We start from the raw sequence: 17,946 nt of genomic DNA, 5'->3' as shown, positions 1-17,946 counted from the left end.
TTGTTGTTGTTGTTGTTTTGGGTTTTTGTTTTTGTTTTTTTTTCATGCAGGCTTTTCCTGAGTAATCATTAGGAGAGTATCTGAATGCTCATACTAACGAGTTCCCAAAATTCTGAGCTAGTAGCATTATCATCACTGTATTGCTGAGAAAGCTAAGGCATAGAGGGATTCAATAAAAGAATGGCTGCTAAATTGGGTTGGTTTTCATTTAATCGGAGCACAGTTTCACTGAATATAATGTACAGGTTATTTGAGGGTAGAGATTGTTCAGCAGTAGGAGTTCTAGCTATAATTTTAGAACTGTGTTAAATTCAGCAATAGGCTTTTTCTTTGACTTGTGAGTACATGCTCTGGTCCTGTCTGCATTATTAGGGCTTTTCCTGGTGCAGCATTATTGGGATGCTCTGTTCCTCAGAAGGTTTGCAGTGCTGAGAAGGCTGTATGCATACAGTAGATTCTCCTTGATATTTCTGCATTTATTTTCCAGGCTTGAATTTGGAACTCAGAAAATGGGAAGCACTTCGTTAGAGGCCACCAGTTTGATACAAGAAACTCGCTACTCTGTAAATCCCTGATAAAGACAGAAATAGAAGTGGTTGTGCAGCCAACAGGATGCATTTGCGGTAGCCTCCCAACATTCCCTATCCCTCCCTCCCCCAGAGGCTGCTGCTGGCTTTTGGCGGGGCCTGGGTGCCAGAAGAGGGAGCACGGAATACAGCACAGACCCAGCCTGAATGTCCCTTCTGCTGCCTCAGGTAGGAGGAACTCTGCAAGGACCATCAGTCAAAGAATGGAATAGTTTTGTTAACTAGCTGAATGGCATGGGAGAATTCCCAAAAGGTTACTTAGTTTGCTAATCTCTGCTCAAGAGGTTCTCGTGGCTTCATTATTAGCAAAGGCTTATCCTCCTAAGTACTGTCTGCCTTTTTAAATTTTATTTATTTGTTTAAGTTTTAAGAAAGGACTGATAGATGAATGGCTAGCGTTTATAACGTTGAAGGGTTTTTTTTGTTCTCACTTTGGTACTACTGGCTTCACTTAGGTCTGAGGATGATAGAAGAGCTTTACACAGCTGTTAGCTTTATTTCTCCTTACTCCCTTCATGTCTCATTGTCACAAAATGTTTGAGACAGGTCCTGTGATTAGAAGACCAAGGGCTACTCCATGGTCACATGCCTCTTTCTTGAGGGGAGGGGAAAACACAAAAAACTCAGAAAAACCAAACCAACCAAACAAAAAAAGCCCCCACCACCACCAAAAAAACCCACCCCCCCAAAAAAAAACCCCACAAACCAAACTTACAGTTGGAGAGAGGGAAGAGTTTCCAATTCTAGTATATGATCTTCATAAGCACAATTACTGTAGAATAAAGAGGTTTGTGGCTTGAATTCATTAACACTGTTCTGTAAAAAAAGGTTTTCATTAAATACTCCACTGGGTATTTGGATGATATACTGAACATCTGTTGTAATAAAGAGTCACCAAAGGTCTGCTTTTTGGTGCTCTTCTGGTTCCGGTGAAGAGGCAGAAAGAAAGAGATGCTTTTTGTTTGTTCTTGCTGGTTTCGATGGCCAGCTGTGGTTCCTAAGTATAGAGGTCAGTGAATCTGACTTTTATATGCTTGCAACTGGTTCAGTGTTAGCTGGAGAGGAACAGGCACTTCTCAAACAAATCGTTGAAGCAGCTTCAATATCCTTCACCATCTTTTCATGGAAAGTGAGGGCATGTGATGCTAGCAAATTTTTGAAGGAAAAATTGGCAATCATTATTTTATATGGCCTTTTAGGTAGCTCAGCACATCTCCCCCTGCCTTAGTACATGACAAAAGTCCAGCAGAAAACATATGCTGTGCAGTCACTAGCCTTTTGTAAAGCTGACATGCACTTTGAACCACTGCAGCTTTCTAGGTGTTTTGAAAGTGGGTGTCCTGTGTGATGGAGTTTTGTCCATTGCCTTACCAGCGAACTGTGCACTGGATTTTAGGAACAAATTTTAAAATTGGCTAAAGCAAAGTCACTGATCATCTAACTGGATTGTTATTGCCTTAGTAAAGCTTGCTGATCTTTAATATGAAGTAGCTGTAAATAGTAACACCCACACCTTTGTAATAAAGTTGCAAATAAAGTTATGGGAAGTTTAACATTTGGAAAGGAAGCAGTAAATAGGCATGTGCTGGAGCCTGGGTGTGTCAGGAGGAGAGGCCACTGCAGGTCAGCTATCTCGGGTGGCAAGTTTGGAGCACCAACTATCAAATGCAGCACTGTACCAGCCTCACTTGTGCACTGTTCTTTGTGCTGGTGCCCTCACCTATCAGCCAGAGAACATGAGCCGTTTAAGTCACAGCTCCCAGCATTGCTTCCAAGACTTGAACTCAACTACCTAAAAGGGGTTTGTATATGCATGTATAACTGTTGGAACCGGAGTCCAGGAATTGAGTGTTGTTTCTCAGAAAGTGTTGGATCATCTCTTAAAACTAGAGTACTAGTATTCTGTGTAATGTCTTACGGATGTTTAAAAGTAGTCAGGATTTAAGTGCTGATTAAACAGTTAGCTTCATCATCTTTCATCCATGTCAAAATTAATTGGACAAAACTGCTGCCAGTTCACTGCTCAAAGATGGTAAGTAAAGATACTTGCAGAGAAACTCACCAGTTGAGTTCATATTCTGCAGAAGTGTTGCCAATTTTAGTAAGGGTCTACAACTTTAAAGTATTTCATATATATCTTGATCTGTAAAAAAAGAGTTTTCAGGATTTTTGTAAAGTTGGAAGAGAGAAATAGATTGTTAACATTTTTGGTCTGAATACAAGATACAAAGCACAGTTTGAATGTATATATATTCGTAGTGTTTGATCCCAGAGTTTAGCCGTACTCATATACTCCATGATGAGCCACTTAGACAAGAAATAAGAGGTGTGTGGAGAGGAGATGGGAGACTTGCAAGCAGACAGTACTTGTGTTACTCGTTTGCACATCAGTCGCTTCTGAAAGTACACTGTAATTTCAGTAGAATTTAGCAGTGTTTTGCACATTGTTATATTGGTTTAAAAATGTTTTATACTTGGCAGTTTTTATTTAACTTACAGACATGAATAATAAAGTTTTGTTGTTTGAACTTCTGCCTAATTGTAATGAAAGGAGAAGTACAAGCTCTGCAAACAGATTTTATTGAAGTATGAAAACAGCCAGCAGTTTACACAATCTACAGAAATGACATGTCATTACCACAAACTAGCTACTACAGGAAGTAACTCTTGAATTGTGTGCCAGATTATATATTAACTTAAGACTGCATACATAAAATTATTTGGGGACAAATACTTCACGTTCTTTAAGAGCCCCTTAAACCTCTGAGGAAGAAAAATCTTAACAGACAACTCCTAACTTTTATTGGACAAGTTTTGATATAAAAGCTCACATCGCCTCAAAATATGGAATGTAATGTAACTAAGGAGGCAGCTCTGATGTATCTGATGTATCACCTCTGATACATCAAAACATGTGCACAGTATCCGCATCTCCTCTTGACCAACATCGGTCTCTCAGGTGCTGTTTCCATATAGGAGCAACTGAGATTTTGGGTAAATCCCTGATGCTGAAAACCTGCAGGTAAATAATTTAGATAATGATGTTCCTAACTTAATGCAGTAGTTGACTTGCTAAACTAGTAGCTCATGTATTTGTAGCATTTGTAGTCAGAGTAGCCAGCTCCTGAATGTTATTGATAGCTTTTCCCTCCAGCAGAGTTGCTTTCTACAGTTATGCACTAAATACTCAAAGCTGTTGGCAAGTTCTGGAACCACTCCTAGTAGTTGAGTAACAGCAAGTTGTTCCACAGTTTCTTAATAGCTTAAAATAGGTGCTGCCTCCAAAAAGAAGCACATCATACATCCTCATCCTCCTCTTCCTTCATTCATCTTGGCATTAGCATTTCACACACCTATACTGCAACATATTTAAAGATTAATTCAGATGAAAATTTATAGGACAAAAAATTGTCTTTTAAATGGACTTGCTACCACTGTGTGAAGGGCAGCATCAGTGCAAGGCAATGTAGAAATAAGAATCAGAGGAAGACAGGACTCCTTCTTCTAGTCCTCCTTCAAAGGCTCCAGCATCCACACTATTCAGATAACAGCAGGATAGAACATTGTCCCCCTTGTTATCACTGGTGAGGGAGTAGAACAAATCTGAAGTTAAGGCAGTTAGGTGCTGCTAGCGCTTCCCTGTTGCTCTTTAAAAGGATGATAAAGTGGTGGCTCTTTTGAGAAATATTTCCTCTGGTTTGCTTAGCCCAGTTGTCACAGGTATTTTGAAAGGAGTGCACCTGGCTGAATTGTTAACTGTGCTCTTATTTCTTTTCCAGGGGAGGTAGGGTATGACTGTCATCTTGTGGTGTTTTTAAGAAAAAAGGAATAGAAAACTTTCATTTTGTACACAGCTTGTCCATGTGGGATGGACACAGGTGATACAAAAATGAGTTAGAAAAGGCTTTTTGGCTGATAACAGTGGTGTTATATTTTCCTTTTGTTGCCAGCTTTCAGTCTGTTTGCCCCCAAACTTTGCACTGCATCCAAAGACCTAAAATTTGGAGTCTGCAGGCCTTGGAGAAGGTTGAGGGAGTGAGGTTGATGGAGGGAAGTTGAGCATAAAGAGAGCCTGCTGGATATTTTCAAGGCTGAGATTTGGAAATAAGTTTCTCTCCTCTACTTGTGAAGAATCTAAGAGAGGACCTTTTGGACCATAGCACATCTATATTTAGATTTTCTTTACCTATATACTTCCCCCCCTTTTATTTTTTTGTAGACGAGTTTTAAAATAAATGCATATATGAAATAAATTCCACGTCTAAAGCCTGGCAAATAAGGGGTGCTGTAAGAATGGTATGCTTCCTACATGTTTTCATGTAGATGAGAGGGACAGAGGACATATATCACAGGCTTGATTTTAGTAATATTAATATTTTCAGTCAATATTAAACCTGAATGCTGAAGTACCAAAACACTGCATTGTCTACTGCTGCCCTCCCACAGACCCATTGGTTTTAACCCTTGGTAATTTGCACCCATTTTACACTTCTTTCCATCTTCTCCTTCCTCAACCTCCTCTCACCAGGACTTTGCCACTGGAGCTACAGAATATCTATCTGGAGATCGATGACACCCCCGTAAGTGTGAAGGGGAGAATGAAATTACAGTTAATCCCAGATTATGATTTTATGTTGCAAACAGTAAAGTTAAGCAACTGAAAAAGAAGTACTGAGTTTTAACTGTTGATTTTCAATTAGAACTCCTCCCCTTTCCCATGCAATTATATCAAATCCATGCTGTGCTTAAGAAAAATGGGGAGAGGTAGCTCTTCTAACAGCTCACAGTAGAAATTTTACCATTCCAGTGATGCAAAAGGGTTTGTCTGGAGCCCAGAATAGTACATCATCATCATCCTCACACCTCCTCTGTCTTCAACAACTAATGGCTTGGTTTCTGCAGAATAATGCAATGGCTAATCCTGTGTAAGAGTCCCAGCACAGGTATGACCTTTAAATTTCTTTAAAGCCTTGGAAGACTCCAGAAGGACAAGCCAAATACCTCTGCATATGAATGAAGAAGAAATGTGCAGTTTAGACCTCGACACTAGCTCAGAGTAGTCAAAGTTAAGTAAATTCATGTTATTCAGCGAAAAAATTTTTTATACAATAAGACATTATGAAAAAGAATCTGCATTTATTATGCAAGTAAAGCAGAGGATATGGGAAGTCAGGAATGGAAATGAAGAAACAGGATGATTTGTTTTTCCCTCTTTTAAAAGCAAAAGTGTCATCTTTTCAGTAAAGTCCATACTTTTCTAGCCCAGCTGTTGTGATTCACATGCCGCTGAGAAACACTGTATAAAGCACTTGCTGTTAGAATAGAATCTCCTCTTGCTTTACTGCACTTTTCTTCTAAACCAGGTTCTAGTTCTGCATTTCATATAAAATAAAAGGAGCCAGGTGCTTCAGAACTGCAAAGACTAAATTGGGAGGGCAGCATCCCAATTTTTCTTTAACTCTAGCCATTGGTGTTTCACATACAGTTAGCATCCATTTAAGTTTTCCATTTCACTTAAAATCCTTCAAATCGTTTAAATCGTTTTTCCAAGTAGCTGTTTGAAGTTTTACTTGTTTTAAATGGGAGGAAAAAAAAATCAGAAACAGCTAGTTATTAAAAATAGCAATACTAAACGTGACTTTTCAACTGACACCAAACTCTGTTTTCACACAGGGTATTCTCCTATTTCAAGAGAACTTTCCTGTAGTCTAAAAGCATCTTAACTGCATATTTGTGAAATCTTCAATAACATTATGGGATTTTTAATGTATGGAGGTAACTGAAAGAGCTTGGCTTAAGAATGTAAATGCTTCCTGGTAGAGGCTCTGTTACCTTCAGGACCAATCATTTCTTTCCTATTACTCAAGCTCAGAGACTTTTCCCTTTTTGTGTAGGATATGATTTGAGGAACACCCCACACAAGTTTCTCATGGGAACAGTGCTGAGGTGAATGAGTATCAGACAGGGAGACAGTTGTTTTATGTTTTTTAGACATTCAAGATATAGATGTGCCTCTACAAGTTTTCTCCAAAGCCAGCTTTTCACTCAGCATGTCTTAAAAAGTCTAGGTCCTGTCATCCTGTGCAAACCAGGAGCCTTAACTACTCAGAAGGTCATGTATTTCTGATAAACGTTCATCATTATTTTAGAACAAGAAGAGTTCAGCAGCTTGAATAGCCGAATTACAGACTTGGAAAGTTACGAAGACATCCTTAAATTCAGAATTCTATGACCACATTAAATAGCTGTGAACTGACGAAACTCTTAGTTGCTGAATCAATATGGGGCCATTCTCCTAAGGGATCTTCCCTCAAGGAAGCAGCTCTAATACTCACTATGTCAAGACTTCTTGGGCACATGAAATTATAAAGGAAGCTCATTGACAAGTGAAATATGGCAACAGGGAATCATATCCAGTACTGTTGCACCTGGTAAAAGTCTACATGAAGTGACTGCAAACTTGCCAGCCTTGGCACTGGTGAGTCTTGGTGTGCTATGTGTTCCTTGGACACTGATGAGTAGATAGGACTCAACATGAGTAGGGCTGCTCTGCAAACTAGCACCAACAACCTGAGAATGTTCCCTCAGTCTCCTTGTCCACTCCTAGCCTCACTAGAGGTGATGAAGTTCGCAGCTGTCACAAGAGGCCTTGGCACTACGTTTCTAACCTCTTTATCACATTTATCCTTGGAATATGTTACTAGCCCTTTGCATCAGAGCCACAGTATTATTCCTCAGCACTACAGCTCTGCTAGAGGAGCCTTCTCCCCAAGATTCCCTGTGGCAGGTGCTAAGGATATTCAGTTTTTCAAGGTGAAGTGAGATCTCTGCTGTCAAAACAGTGAAAGTGCAATACCTTGTTCTATGAATACCAGGTTCCAAACATATCAGCACTTGAAGGGTGGATTAAGTGCAGAAAATTCAATGACAATTTCCTGACATAGGTAATTGGTGAGGTAACTGGAGGAGATGCCCTGACTGGACTTTACTCATGAACAATCTGTCTAAGGGTGTAGAGGTTGAAGGTAGCTTTGGGTGCAACTCTGAGTTTGTATAGTTTAAAATCCTAAGATAAACAAGAAAAATAATAGAATTGCCAGTCTTGACTTCCAAAGGGCAAATTTCAACTTGTTTGGAAATCTACTGGACAGGATCTCATAAGAGGTAGTCAGTTGCCCTGGCACGGCTAGTTGACCTTCAAGAACAGCCTTCTCAAAACACAGAACTGATCCCTTCCAAGTCAAGAAAGGTAAGCAAAGGCAGTGCAAGGCCAGTATAGATTAACAGAACACTCTAGACTGACTGCAAATACAGAATCTAGCCAATGGCAGCGTGAGTGTTCTGCCTATCAGCTTTGCTGTGGTGACTGGAGAGGTCCATGGTGGACAGAAGAGGCAAAGGTCATACCCATCTTCAAGAAAGCTGAGAAAGATGATCCAGGGAACTACAAGCTAAGAACTCTAATCTCAGCCTCCTGGAAGATTTTTACTCCTGGAAACAATTTCTGAGCTCATGAAGTGAAAGAAGGTGATTAAAAATAGGCAGCATGAATTTACCGTGGGCAGATTGCCCCAATGAACCTGATTGATTGATCACTGTGAGGTGGATTGATTCTATGGATGAGGGAAGAATAGTGAGTGATGTTTACCTTGACTTTAGCAGAGCTTTTCCCAAAGTCTTTGATAGTATCATAGGAGTCAAAATAGATATGGATAAGATAAGCATATTATAATGTGGATGGAAAACTGGTTGAAATTTCAGGCCAGACAGGTTGTGATTGGCAGTACAAAGTCCATCCCACAGCTGGTTGCTAGTGGCAGTCCTCTTCAGGGACAGATTCTGGGGTAAATGCAGTTTGGTGTCTTCACTGCTAATGGGAGAGCTGGCACTATCAGCAGATTCATGGATGATACCAGCCTTCAGGGAAGGAGTTGATATGCCAGAGGGCAGGGCTGTTGCTCAGAGGGACAAAGACAGGCTGGAGGAATGCATTTCCAGGAGTCTGACCAAGCTCAGCAAAGACAAGTGAGAAGTCTTGGACTTGCTGGAGATGATCTGACTGAAGAGCAGCTTTGTAGAAAGGGACCTGTGGTACTGGTGGACAAAATGAGCACAAGTCAGCCTTTGGGGCAAACAAGGTCAGCCTCATCCCACGTTGTATTAGCAAGCTGTAACCAGCAGGTCTAGGGAAGTGATTGTTCCCTCTCTCTGATGCTTATGAGACTGCTTCTGGAGTACTGTTTTTGCTGCCCAGCACAAGAGAGTAACACACGGTTTTGAATGCAGCAGTGTCATTAAGATCACAAATGCTGAGCATGTATATGAACCAAGTCTGATAGGGTGAACACAGGAAAGAGATCCAAACTCTTCTTGGAGATGTATGGTGACAGGAGAAGAGCTAATGGACACAAGTTTCAATACAAGAAATTCTGCCTGTGAGGAAAAACATTTTCACTGTTAATATAATCAAATGCTGGAATGGACTTTCAGTGAATATTGTGGAATCTCAGTCCTTCAAGAAATTCAAAATCTAACTGAGCAAGATACTTTAGTTGGAGATGCTTTGAATGAGAAGCTGAACTAGCAGACTTCCAGGGATCACTTTCAACCTGTCCATCAGAGAAGAGGAGCAAAGACCAGCAAATGGCAATGATTTGCCACTGTAGGCTTGCTTGAACCCTTATCATCAGAGAGCTCTAGTGCCAAAGATGAGGCACCTACACGTCTCAACACTGAAAGATGGTAGCTGAGTTTTCATTTGAGAACTGCAAGGTTCAATTAAGAACCCTAAGGTCTAAATGTCTTTTTAAATCTGGTTCTTAATAGTCAGCTTAAAAAAGAATGCATCTGTTTTCAAAGAGTGTAGGCTTTTCTCTTGAAGACATGAAAGATACAAGAGGATGATTGATCAGGATTGCTTTGAGAGACATTTTCTTTCCTCTTGTCCTAAAATGAGATTGGAGGTTGTAGGAAGTGGCAGATGTTTCGGAGTGGCCCTATTGTTTTCAGGACTTTAAATTGTTGTTTTCCTTTGTGAGTTTTCTGTCTGCTGATAGTTAATACATACTTGTAGATAGTAGTGCACATTCTACACATAGTGGTCGGGAAAAAAGTAATTATCTCTTCATGACTGATCAAATTCTATACATTTTATAAGAAAACTTCTTGTGTCACTGAAAATGAATAAGCGTGATATGTACTTTCATGGAATACATGATTTTTCCTTCTTCTAGTGTAATCATTCACAGTTTTGTAGCAGCTTCCATAGGTAACAGGACAAATACAAGCAAGTGGATAATTGTAATCCTTATATTTAAGAAAAAAGTCCTTATTTTTAACTTTTGGTAAATTGAAAATGTTTCTTTTATTTTGTCTTAAATACAGCATTTCATTATTAGTTTGATAATGCCTCTCTCACTCTGACGAAAGAGAATATAGACCTTCCTCCTTTCCTCAGTGGTATGTTAACAAATCAACATGCTGGTTTATATTTTATCACAATTACAGGGAAGGGGAAATGAGATTTGCCAAATGGAGAAGGAAAAAATACTTACCAGATTTCAGCCCTTGGATTAAATTGTATCATGCTCTGTAAGAAAAATAATGTGGCTCTTCAATTTTGTTTTAGAAGAGCTTCTATGATCCAAAAAACATGCCATGTTCAGTGCATATACTAAAAGTATAACTCCCATGGTGGTCACAAGAATATAGTTCTATAAAAAAAGTTGTCGTTTTGTCTTTTAAGTCTTTTTCTCCATAGTTAAGAAAATAATTTCTATTTGAATAGCTTTGAAATTTCAAGATCAGAATCTTTTTATAAGCAATAGTTTAAAGCCTATGATACGATCTGAAAACTATCAAACATACAATCTTCCTAATGTGCCAGGACTTTGATTACATAAAAATACTTTGTTGGTTCTTAGTGAATATTCACGAATGGTGTATATATGGTTGATATGCATATGCACAGTATAAAATAACTGTGGAAAAAATGCAGCTTTATACTTGTAGGAGATTTTAAAAATAAATAATTTCTTTCTACCTCTTTTTTTCCCCTAATTTTTAATTAATGCCTATTTCATGACTATCTATATTATCTTGGTATAATTTCTGCTGTGGTGATGTCTCTGTAGAATCACTGATATTTCCTCTAAAATGAGAACTGGAAGACAGTATATATTAGCTACTAGTTTACTTGATCATGTCCTGGAATATCCCTGCCTTCAGTCAAACTCATTGAATTTCTCTCCTGTTTTAGAGTGTGTAGAGGCAGCTGATAGGCCTGAAGTCATGGTCAATGGGGATCTAGTCAAAACAGTCAATATTATCCATAAAGTGAGTCAACTCATTTTAAAGCAGGCATCTACTTTTAGTCAGATGAATCACTCTCTAAAACTTCATTGATGTAGGTATGTCAAGGTGGATGAGATGGATTCCACCCTCACATTCCCTTGATATTTCTCCTCACTTGTTTGAGAGTGAATTGAAGCACTTAAAAAGAAGTTTGCAGTACATTTTGCATTTGGGACAGCAACTCTCAGCTTTGCTGAGTTAGCTGTAAGTTACCAGCTTGGTAATGCCAGCTGTGTATGGGGACTCTATTATGTATGAATTGGTCATGGTCGATATGTGAGTCAGTGGTGCATTCAGCATTTAAATGCAATAAGTGCCTTCAGTGTTCTTACTGAAAAACGACAGCCATATTTACACTTTAGCAAGCTTGCTTTTCAAATAGCTCCAGAACTTTTAGATTAAGTTGGCTGACAGATTCTAAACAATTTTTCAAGTATTGTACCAAATCCATATTGGGTACAAATTCTGACTATATGTCATTATATAATGCATGCTAAGTTCTGTCTATAAATTTGTTTAAAGGCATGTGAATGGAGGAGCAACCTCATCTTCTTATTCTGGACCTCCTCCCACTATGCCCCTTCTCAGGAACAGAGAAAAACTTGAAAAGATTGGGTTGAAGCTGCAGACGTGTTAGATAAAGAGAAGAAAAATTAGTTTAATGAATCAACATGTACAGGAAAGGGGAAAATGACCTTTAACTTCTAAGCCATGTTGTTTTCTTCAAACAGCATGCCATTTTCTATCTCTGTCCCTCGTCTTAGTTCGGTTGTTTGTCTAATGCCCAATTCCATGTTTTCCTGGGCATGTTGTTGGCGTGAAAATGACGAAAATGTGAATGGCCCAAAGCAGTGTCGAGCAGTTGTGGATGTTTATAGCAACCACTAGCACCATGTTTTGGCACAGATGGAGTTGCCCTTGAAGGCTACATCTTGCAGATGAAGATTAGAGAATAAATTAACAGAGGCATTAAATGTAAGGAATTTATATCCTCTTTGGTTGTCTGTTGTGTTTTGTTTTGTTTCCTTATCTCAAGCAGCATGAATTGGGATGGGAACTGCTCTTCCCTCTGGAATTGTGTCAACAGGCAGGTCATGATAGGAATGCTTCCACCTCCACTTACTCTATGGTTGAAACGCTGGAGAGAGGTTATTTGTTCCTCTGCTCTGAATCACACTGCATAATTCTGGATGCCCTTTGCCTGGAGGAAGTCACAGCCCAGCTCAAGGTTCAGAGCCTTCCTTAGCAGTGTAGGAGGAGAAGTGGGAGTGGATTTCACAGAAACCTCTGATCAGGAAGCTGCCCAAGCAAGGTAGTGGGGAATGGCTGCATTCCAGGAGAGTTTCCTACTTGCTGTGCCACTGGGGCATGCTGAGGAGCATATCCTGGCCTGTGCCAAGTGCTCTTGTCTTCAGCTGCCTTTTTCCAAGCTCTTGATGGAGGGACTGTGCTTCAGCCTGCAGGTGACGCAGGGTGGGAGCTTCCTGTATTGGGAATCTCATTTAGGCTTAAGAGGTGAGCTAGCAGATTTCAAGGGCTGTCAGAAATAATAAGACTAAGATTCCTTGCCTTGTGGCAAAAGTTTAGATTATAGAAATGTAAGTAACTATCAACAAGTGCCTCACTGGAGATGGTGAAGCTCTGCAGTACCTTTGAACCTTCTAAGAACTGGTGCCAAGTAAAAAAGTCTCTTATCTCTGCCTTCTTCCAAATTCACAGGTTAAAGCAGGTTGTACACTTGCAGGAATATTTTTTCGCTGCATGAATTCAGTAGGCTAGTTTTGCACCTGTTAGAAGCTGGTGAGCTACTTGCCTTTTCCCTGGTCTTTAACTAATGCAATTTGAAAAATGTTTTACAATGTCTTTAACAAGCGCTTTATAGTAGGTAAACATTACATCCTGTTTGCATGGTCACATCCACTAAAACCCAAATACTGAAATTTCTGCAAATTCATCCTACGTTTTATTTAGTTTCATTATGTGCATTCAGTGTATTTAAAGATTAAGCAATGTTAAAAAATTTGTTACTGTGATTTAAGACACAGTATGGGCTTAAAAAACTCTATTGGTTCTTTGTCCACAATCTTGTCTACTTTAGAAATTTGCCCCGTTCCCAGGAAGAGATTTGAAAGAAAGAAAAAAAATTTAGGAAATGTGAACTTGCTTCTTTATTGTTGGTGTGTAAATATCTTTATGGAATGGATGTTATGAAGGCAGAAACTTGCTTGCATCAAATAATTTTATGAGTAAAACAGAACGGTTAGATGCATCAAAAAAAAAGGCATGCAAAGTGCCAATGTTTAAAAACTAAAGTCAAATTCAGATAGGAGTGGTGTGGTAATTTTAAATAGTGTAACCACCAATCCTGTATCTGTCTTCAAACAAGAACTCAAACAAAAATTTTGCAGTCATTACTGAGAGTCTGGTGTTTGTGTAGATGTGAGACCAAAATAGGTAGCCTAGCAGCTTTATCTGCCTCTAGAAACTTTGATTTAACCACACTTCTGCTAGCTGGATGTTATGGAATAGCTCATAAGTAGTCTACTCTTCTCACGTGGCCAACTTTGGTGGTGATGAAACGTGCATTTTCTAACAACTAATAAATATTGAGGCTGAGACACCTTTCTACCTGTTTCCACTGCTATGTATGTCTGCCACTGTCTCCCCATCTTCTGCCAGTCTGCTCTAATACCTGTCCCTGTCCCTGTGTCTTGCTCCGATTCTCCTAATTTAGTTTATAAGGTTCTTAATCTGGGCTTCTGTTTAACATCTTTTTATTTAGTAAACCTTGACCTAGCAGCTCAGGGCTCCAGTTGTTTTGTCAATCACTTCCAATTCCTCCAGTAATATCCCAGTCTTTATCTCTCTTCTTACATAGCCAGGACAAGCTGATTTTCTCTCTCACTATCATATTTATCTCTTTTTGCCTGCTCCATTTGTCAGCCTGTTTTAGCACTTTTGTCTCTGGTCTTGCTCTGATTTATCTGTCAAGCCAGTCACTGCTTGTTGTGTAGAAAATCTTTTCATTAGGTTTTACATCTCTCCTATTTGGTCTCCTGGCTCCCACCCTTCACTGATCACATTGTGTCCTGTATTTGAAGTGTCTTAACTCTGGCAAAGAAAAAAAGGGAGGCCGTGTTAAGTACCTCATGTTGGATAGTTGATGGCAGGAATAACCTCTAAAGTTCCTCTGTAATCACTAGGAAAGAAAGTAGAGGTGAAGAGGTGATTCGTAATAGCAAGACAGCTTTTGAAATTAACTGTGTGTGTAGTCTTTAGTATCAATGTTGTCGGAGTAACTATAAGCAAATGTGACAATTCCTCAATAGGTTTAAGCAGCTTCTTAAGGCTGATGTACTGTTCAAGTTTCATGGCATTGTTCCTGAAATCGCCTGTATTCATGTAACCTGAAATACCAAATACATTTAAAAACTGTGATTATATAAAATGTCGTTTGCTACAGAAATTTTTCAAATTAATGCAAATAGAAATGCCACTACCATCTTACTTATTTATGACCAAAATCCTAGAGTCGCAATCATAACTCTTAACAGTGGAATTGATATCATCATTAGTGACAGAAGTATTCATTCCTTAGTCCTCCAGGAATGAATAAATAGGCTGACCTTTTGTCTCACGTAATGAATATCTTATGTAATCCTTGAGTGGCACCACCTATATACAACAACTAAAACTACTGTAAGAATAAAATAAATGACAGCATGTTGAATGTCGGGATCGTGCTCTCAAAAGCATGGATATTTTTCTTTTGGGAGAAGAGTAGAGCAATTAAATGAGGGAGGACAGATAAGAAGAAAGAAAGGGAATAGATGTTCTCACATACATGTATCATTTAAAACTTTAAAATGCTTTAATACAACAGGAGATCTAAAATCTATAGACCAAGATAGGGTGTAATAAGGCATTGTTTATATAGCTCACAACTGTTGCAATGAAGCCATGTAGTCTCTTTGAGAAGTAGAACTTAGGAAATCATGCTGTTGTTCAGAATAGCTGAACAACATGGTAGGGGCTGTTTTGTCAGACTCAACAGAACTAGCTGTAAAATCACAGCCTTAACCTGAATCAGCTATTAAAACCTGCACCAGCTGTTTTTGGTCCAGTTTCTGTCACCTCTTGCTCCTTCTTCCTCCATCTACTCCAGCTGTCATCCCAGAGACTCATACCTGGGCAGCTTCCATGTTTGTGTTTTCATGAATCTGGAAATATGCTCTTACAGGCAGATAAACAGCACTGAGGGGAAGACTTCATAGGAGTTTCACTCTTAGTGGATACCAGAAAGTTCATAGAAATAGTGTGATGCAAAAGAACTTGAATCAGAGTTTGTGTTTTCTTAAGATATTTGGTCAGTCAGGCTTAAGACACAAGTCCAAAAGGAAAACAAGCTCCCTTCGATTGATTTTCACTGAACTGTGCTTTAATTAATCTAACTTTCGACTTTGGTTTCCAGCAGGACAATTACTAGAATGAGAGCTTTGGTATCCTTCTCCTGAGAGATGATTAGCTTCATTATTTAAATAATCAGATGAAATCTGGGACTAACAGATCTTAATTTCATACTGAATTATAACACCATGTCCAGTTTTAGACAGCAGACTTGAGGAAAGATGACAGTCAACTGGAAACAATCCAACAGAGAGTGAAAAAAAAAAGACAGAAATGTAGAAATTATAACCTAAAAGAAAAAAGATATAAATTATGTTTGTTTAGTCTCACAGAAAAGATAGAATGAAGACACTGTAATACAAGAGGTTGCTCCAAGGAGGAAAAGAGCAATCTATTTCCATTGCCTTTGTTTGATAGAACAAGAAGTAATAGGCTAAATTACAGCAGGGAAGATTTATTTTTAAAATTGCAGAAAACTTTAATGGTGAGGATAGGGAATAGATTGCTTGGCAAGCCTTTGGAGTTTCCATCTCAATTGGAGATCTCTAAGATCAGAATACTTGAAAAACTGCTTCCTGCAGGCAGGAGGATGTATTAGGTGTCATCTGGAGGTCCCTTCTAGGTCTTCTGTATATTTTATTCTTGTACTAAAACTGTAGTTTAAAAGACAGGATTCGTGTACACTTCTTACACTATGTTCTTCATGTTTTCAAGCAGTGATAAAATCCTTCTGTAGAAAAGAGAGTAAACAATGCTGTTACTCCAATGATCTTGCAATGAAAAATGGAAATACATCTTGGAACTAAGTACTTTTTGATACACCTTCAATTAGGTAATTGCACAGAAGTATTTGGAAAGTTGGCTGTAATAGGGAAAAACCAGAAAATGTGATAAAAATAATTTGTTTAAAATTAGTTTTTCGGCACCTGTTACTGTTGTACTGAATGATATCACTGTAGATCACTTACGTGGGAACTTCAGAAATCAATTGAATGCCCTAATTGCATTTAGAATGCTAAAGATAATTTTAGATTTTTATTTTATCATGCCTTTTATTTTAAAAATTTCATTTAACTGGAAATATTAGAAGTAGCACTGCAGTTCTCAACAATTGCATGTATCATGTGAAATCCATTAAAAATCTAAAAGGATAAAGTGTAGACACTTCAGAGATGACTTTAAAAGCCCTTATTACTGTATTTGTAGTTAAGTCCTCCAGAATAAAATGGTTGGGCCAGCGCAGCTGACTGATGACTTGTAAATCACAATTCTCAAACACGTACTCCTGACACAAAGTTTGGAATTGATTTATTTGTTTAATTCTGGGAATTCTTTATTTTTCGATTTATAACTTGAATGCAGTTTCTTTACATTGCCTGTGATATGACTGGGACATAGCACTTCTACTGAATGTCACAGAAATATGACTTGACTGTTCTGTTTCTTTTTCCTTCAGCTGCTTAGACGTCAGCAGATCTTGATCCTGAGAAAGGACACCATAAACCATCAGGGCTGAGCAACAAACTGCACTTGGTGCTGCTGGTGCTCATCTGGGTCTTGGATCCTGGCTCATGGGAAACACTGTCTGTTCTTCCTTGGGTTTTTCAGGTGTAGTCTTCAAAAATTTTTGTTATATTTTAAAAATCAGTACCTCTATTCTGGGCATTCATGTTCTCTAATGGAGCTCAGGCACATGTTCAAAGTGGTTTTACAGGTATATTTCCTTACATTCAATAGACACAATAGATTTTAAACAATTTCATAGTAACAGATGGTTCATTATGACCATTAACCTAGATAAGTGAGTATCAGTTTGGCACATCCTTAATGGTCCATAGTGGTCTGTGGGTAAAAAATCCTTTCTCTTCATCTGAGTACTTTCCCAAAAGGTACTTTTTCAGTTTTGGTTTTGGCTCTATTTTTTTTCCCTAGACTTTGTTTTACAAAGCAGGTTCATGTGAATTCTTGATTCAGGAAAAAAAGTTGTACCCAAGAGCTTTGTGTTAAGAACGTTTACCATAAATATATTTGTTTCTCTGAAATGCAGTAGCCATAGTATATCCTATCAGGTAATCAGAAATTTTAAAAGTTGAATGTATACCTTGACAACAGCTAAATAGATATTCCTAAATTACGGAGATTTTTAAATTATTGTTGCTATACCCATTGGAATTTAGAAAGACGGTTTCATTTGCTGGTTTTATTATTAAATCCCTCTATGCTGCTGGGACATGCTCTTCTGTGAGACAAAATACTATTAATGGCATGGTAGAGGATGAACCACTGCAATACCTGATGATAGAGCTGACACAACATCTTGGGAAGGGCAGAACCCAAGTGTTCTGGGAAGTGCAGAGCTGGGATGTAAGGATCAGAGCTGAGATGCTGTGTTCCCCAGAGCCACAGAGCCAAGATATCTTGGCACCAGACCAGTTGTGTCGGCCAAGGCTTCTGATGCATGCAGGGCACTTGCTGTTGGAGGAAGACAGTACATCTTGGAGGGAAGCACACCACCTCTCCGAGTGGCATACGTTTGGCATAAGTAGCTCACATCCCCTGCTCTTAGAGAGCATTGTGTCAGCATGGTGTGTAATCTAGG

The 17,946-nt window shown here is 38.8% G+C and overlaps 1 protein-coding gene and 1 long non-coding RNA gene across 2 annotated transcripts in view; both read left to right on the top strand.

The window, feature by feature from the left end:
* The window catches only part of LOC106850075 (uncharacterized), a 73,138-nt gene that overhangs the window by 7,057 nt on the left and 48,135 nt on the right, over nucleotides 1-17,946 (top strand). The window contains exons 3-4 of the mRNA XM_088166110.1: nucleotides 488-563; nucleotides 661-755. Coding sequence (XP_088022236.1) covers nucleotides 488-563; nucleotides 661-755 — 171 coding nt within the window. The remainder of the gene's footprint in view (nucleotides 1-487; nucleotides 564-660; nucleotides 756-17,946) is intronic.
* Nucleotides 768-17,946, top strand: part of LOC148223680 (uncharacterized) — a 29,851-nt gene continuing 12,672 nt past the window's right edge. The window contains exons 1-2 of the long non-coding RNA XR_015803943.1: nucleotides 768-2,619; nucleotides 16,804-16,955. This is a non-coding gene — a long non-coding RNA (uncharacterized LOC148223680). The remainder of the gene's footprint in view (nucleotides 2,620-16,803; nucleotides 16,956-17,946) is intronic.

The sequence above is a fragment of the Sturnus vulgaris genome, chromosome 5 (genome assembly GCF_052056855.1).
Source record: "Sturnus vulgaris isolate bStuVul1 chromosome 5, bStuVul1.hap1, whole genome shotgun sequence".
Classification (NCBI taxonomy): Eukaryota; Metazoa; Chordata; class Aves; order Passeriformes; family Sturnidae; genus Sturnus; species Sturnus vulgaris.
The sequence above is the reverse complement of the archived record's forward strand: the minus strand, read 5'-3'. Positions and strand labels throughout refer to the sequence as shown.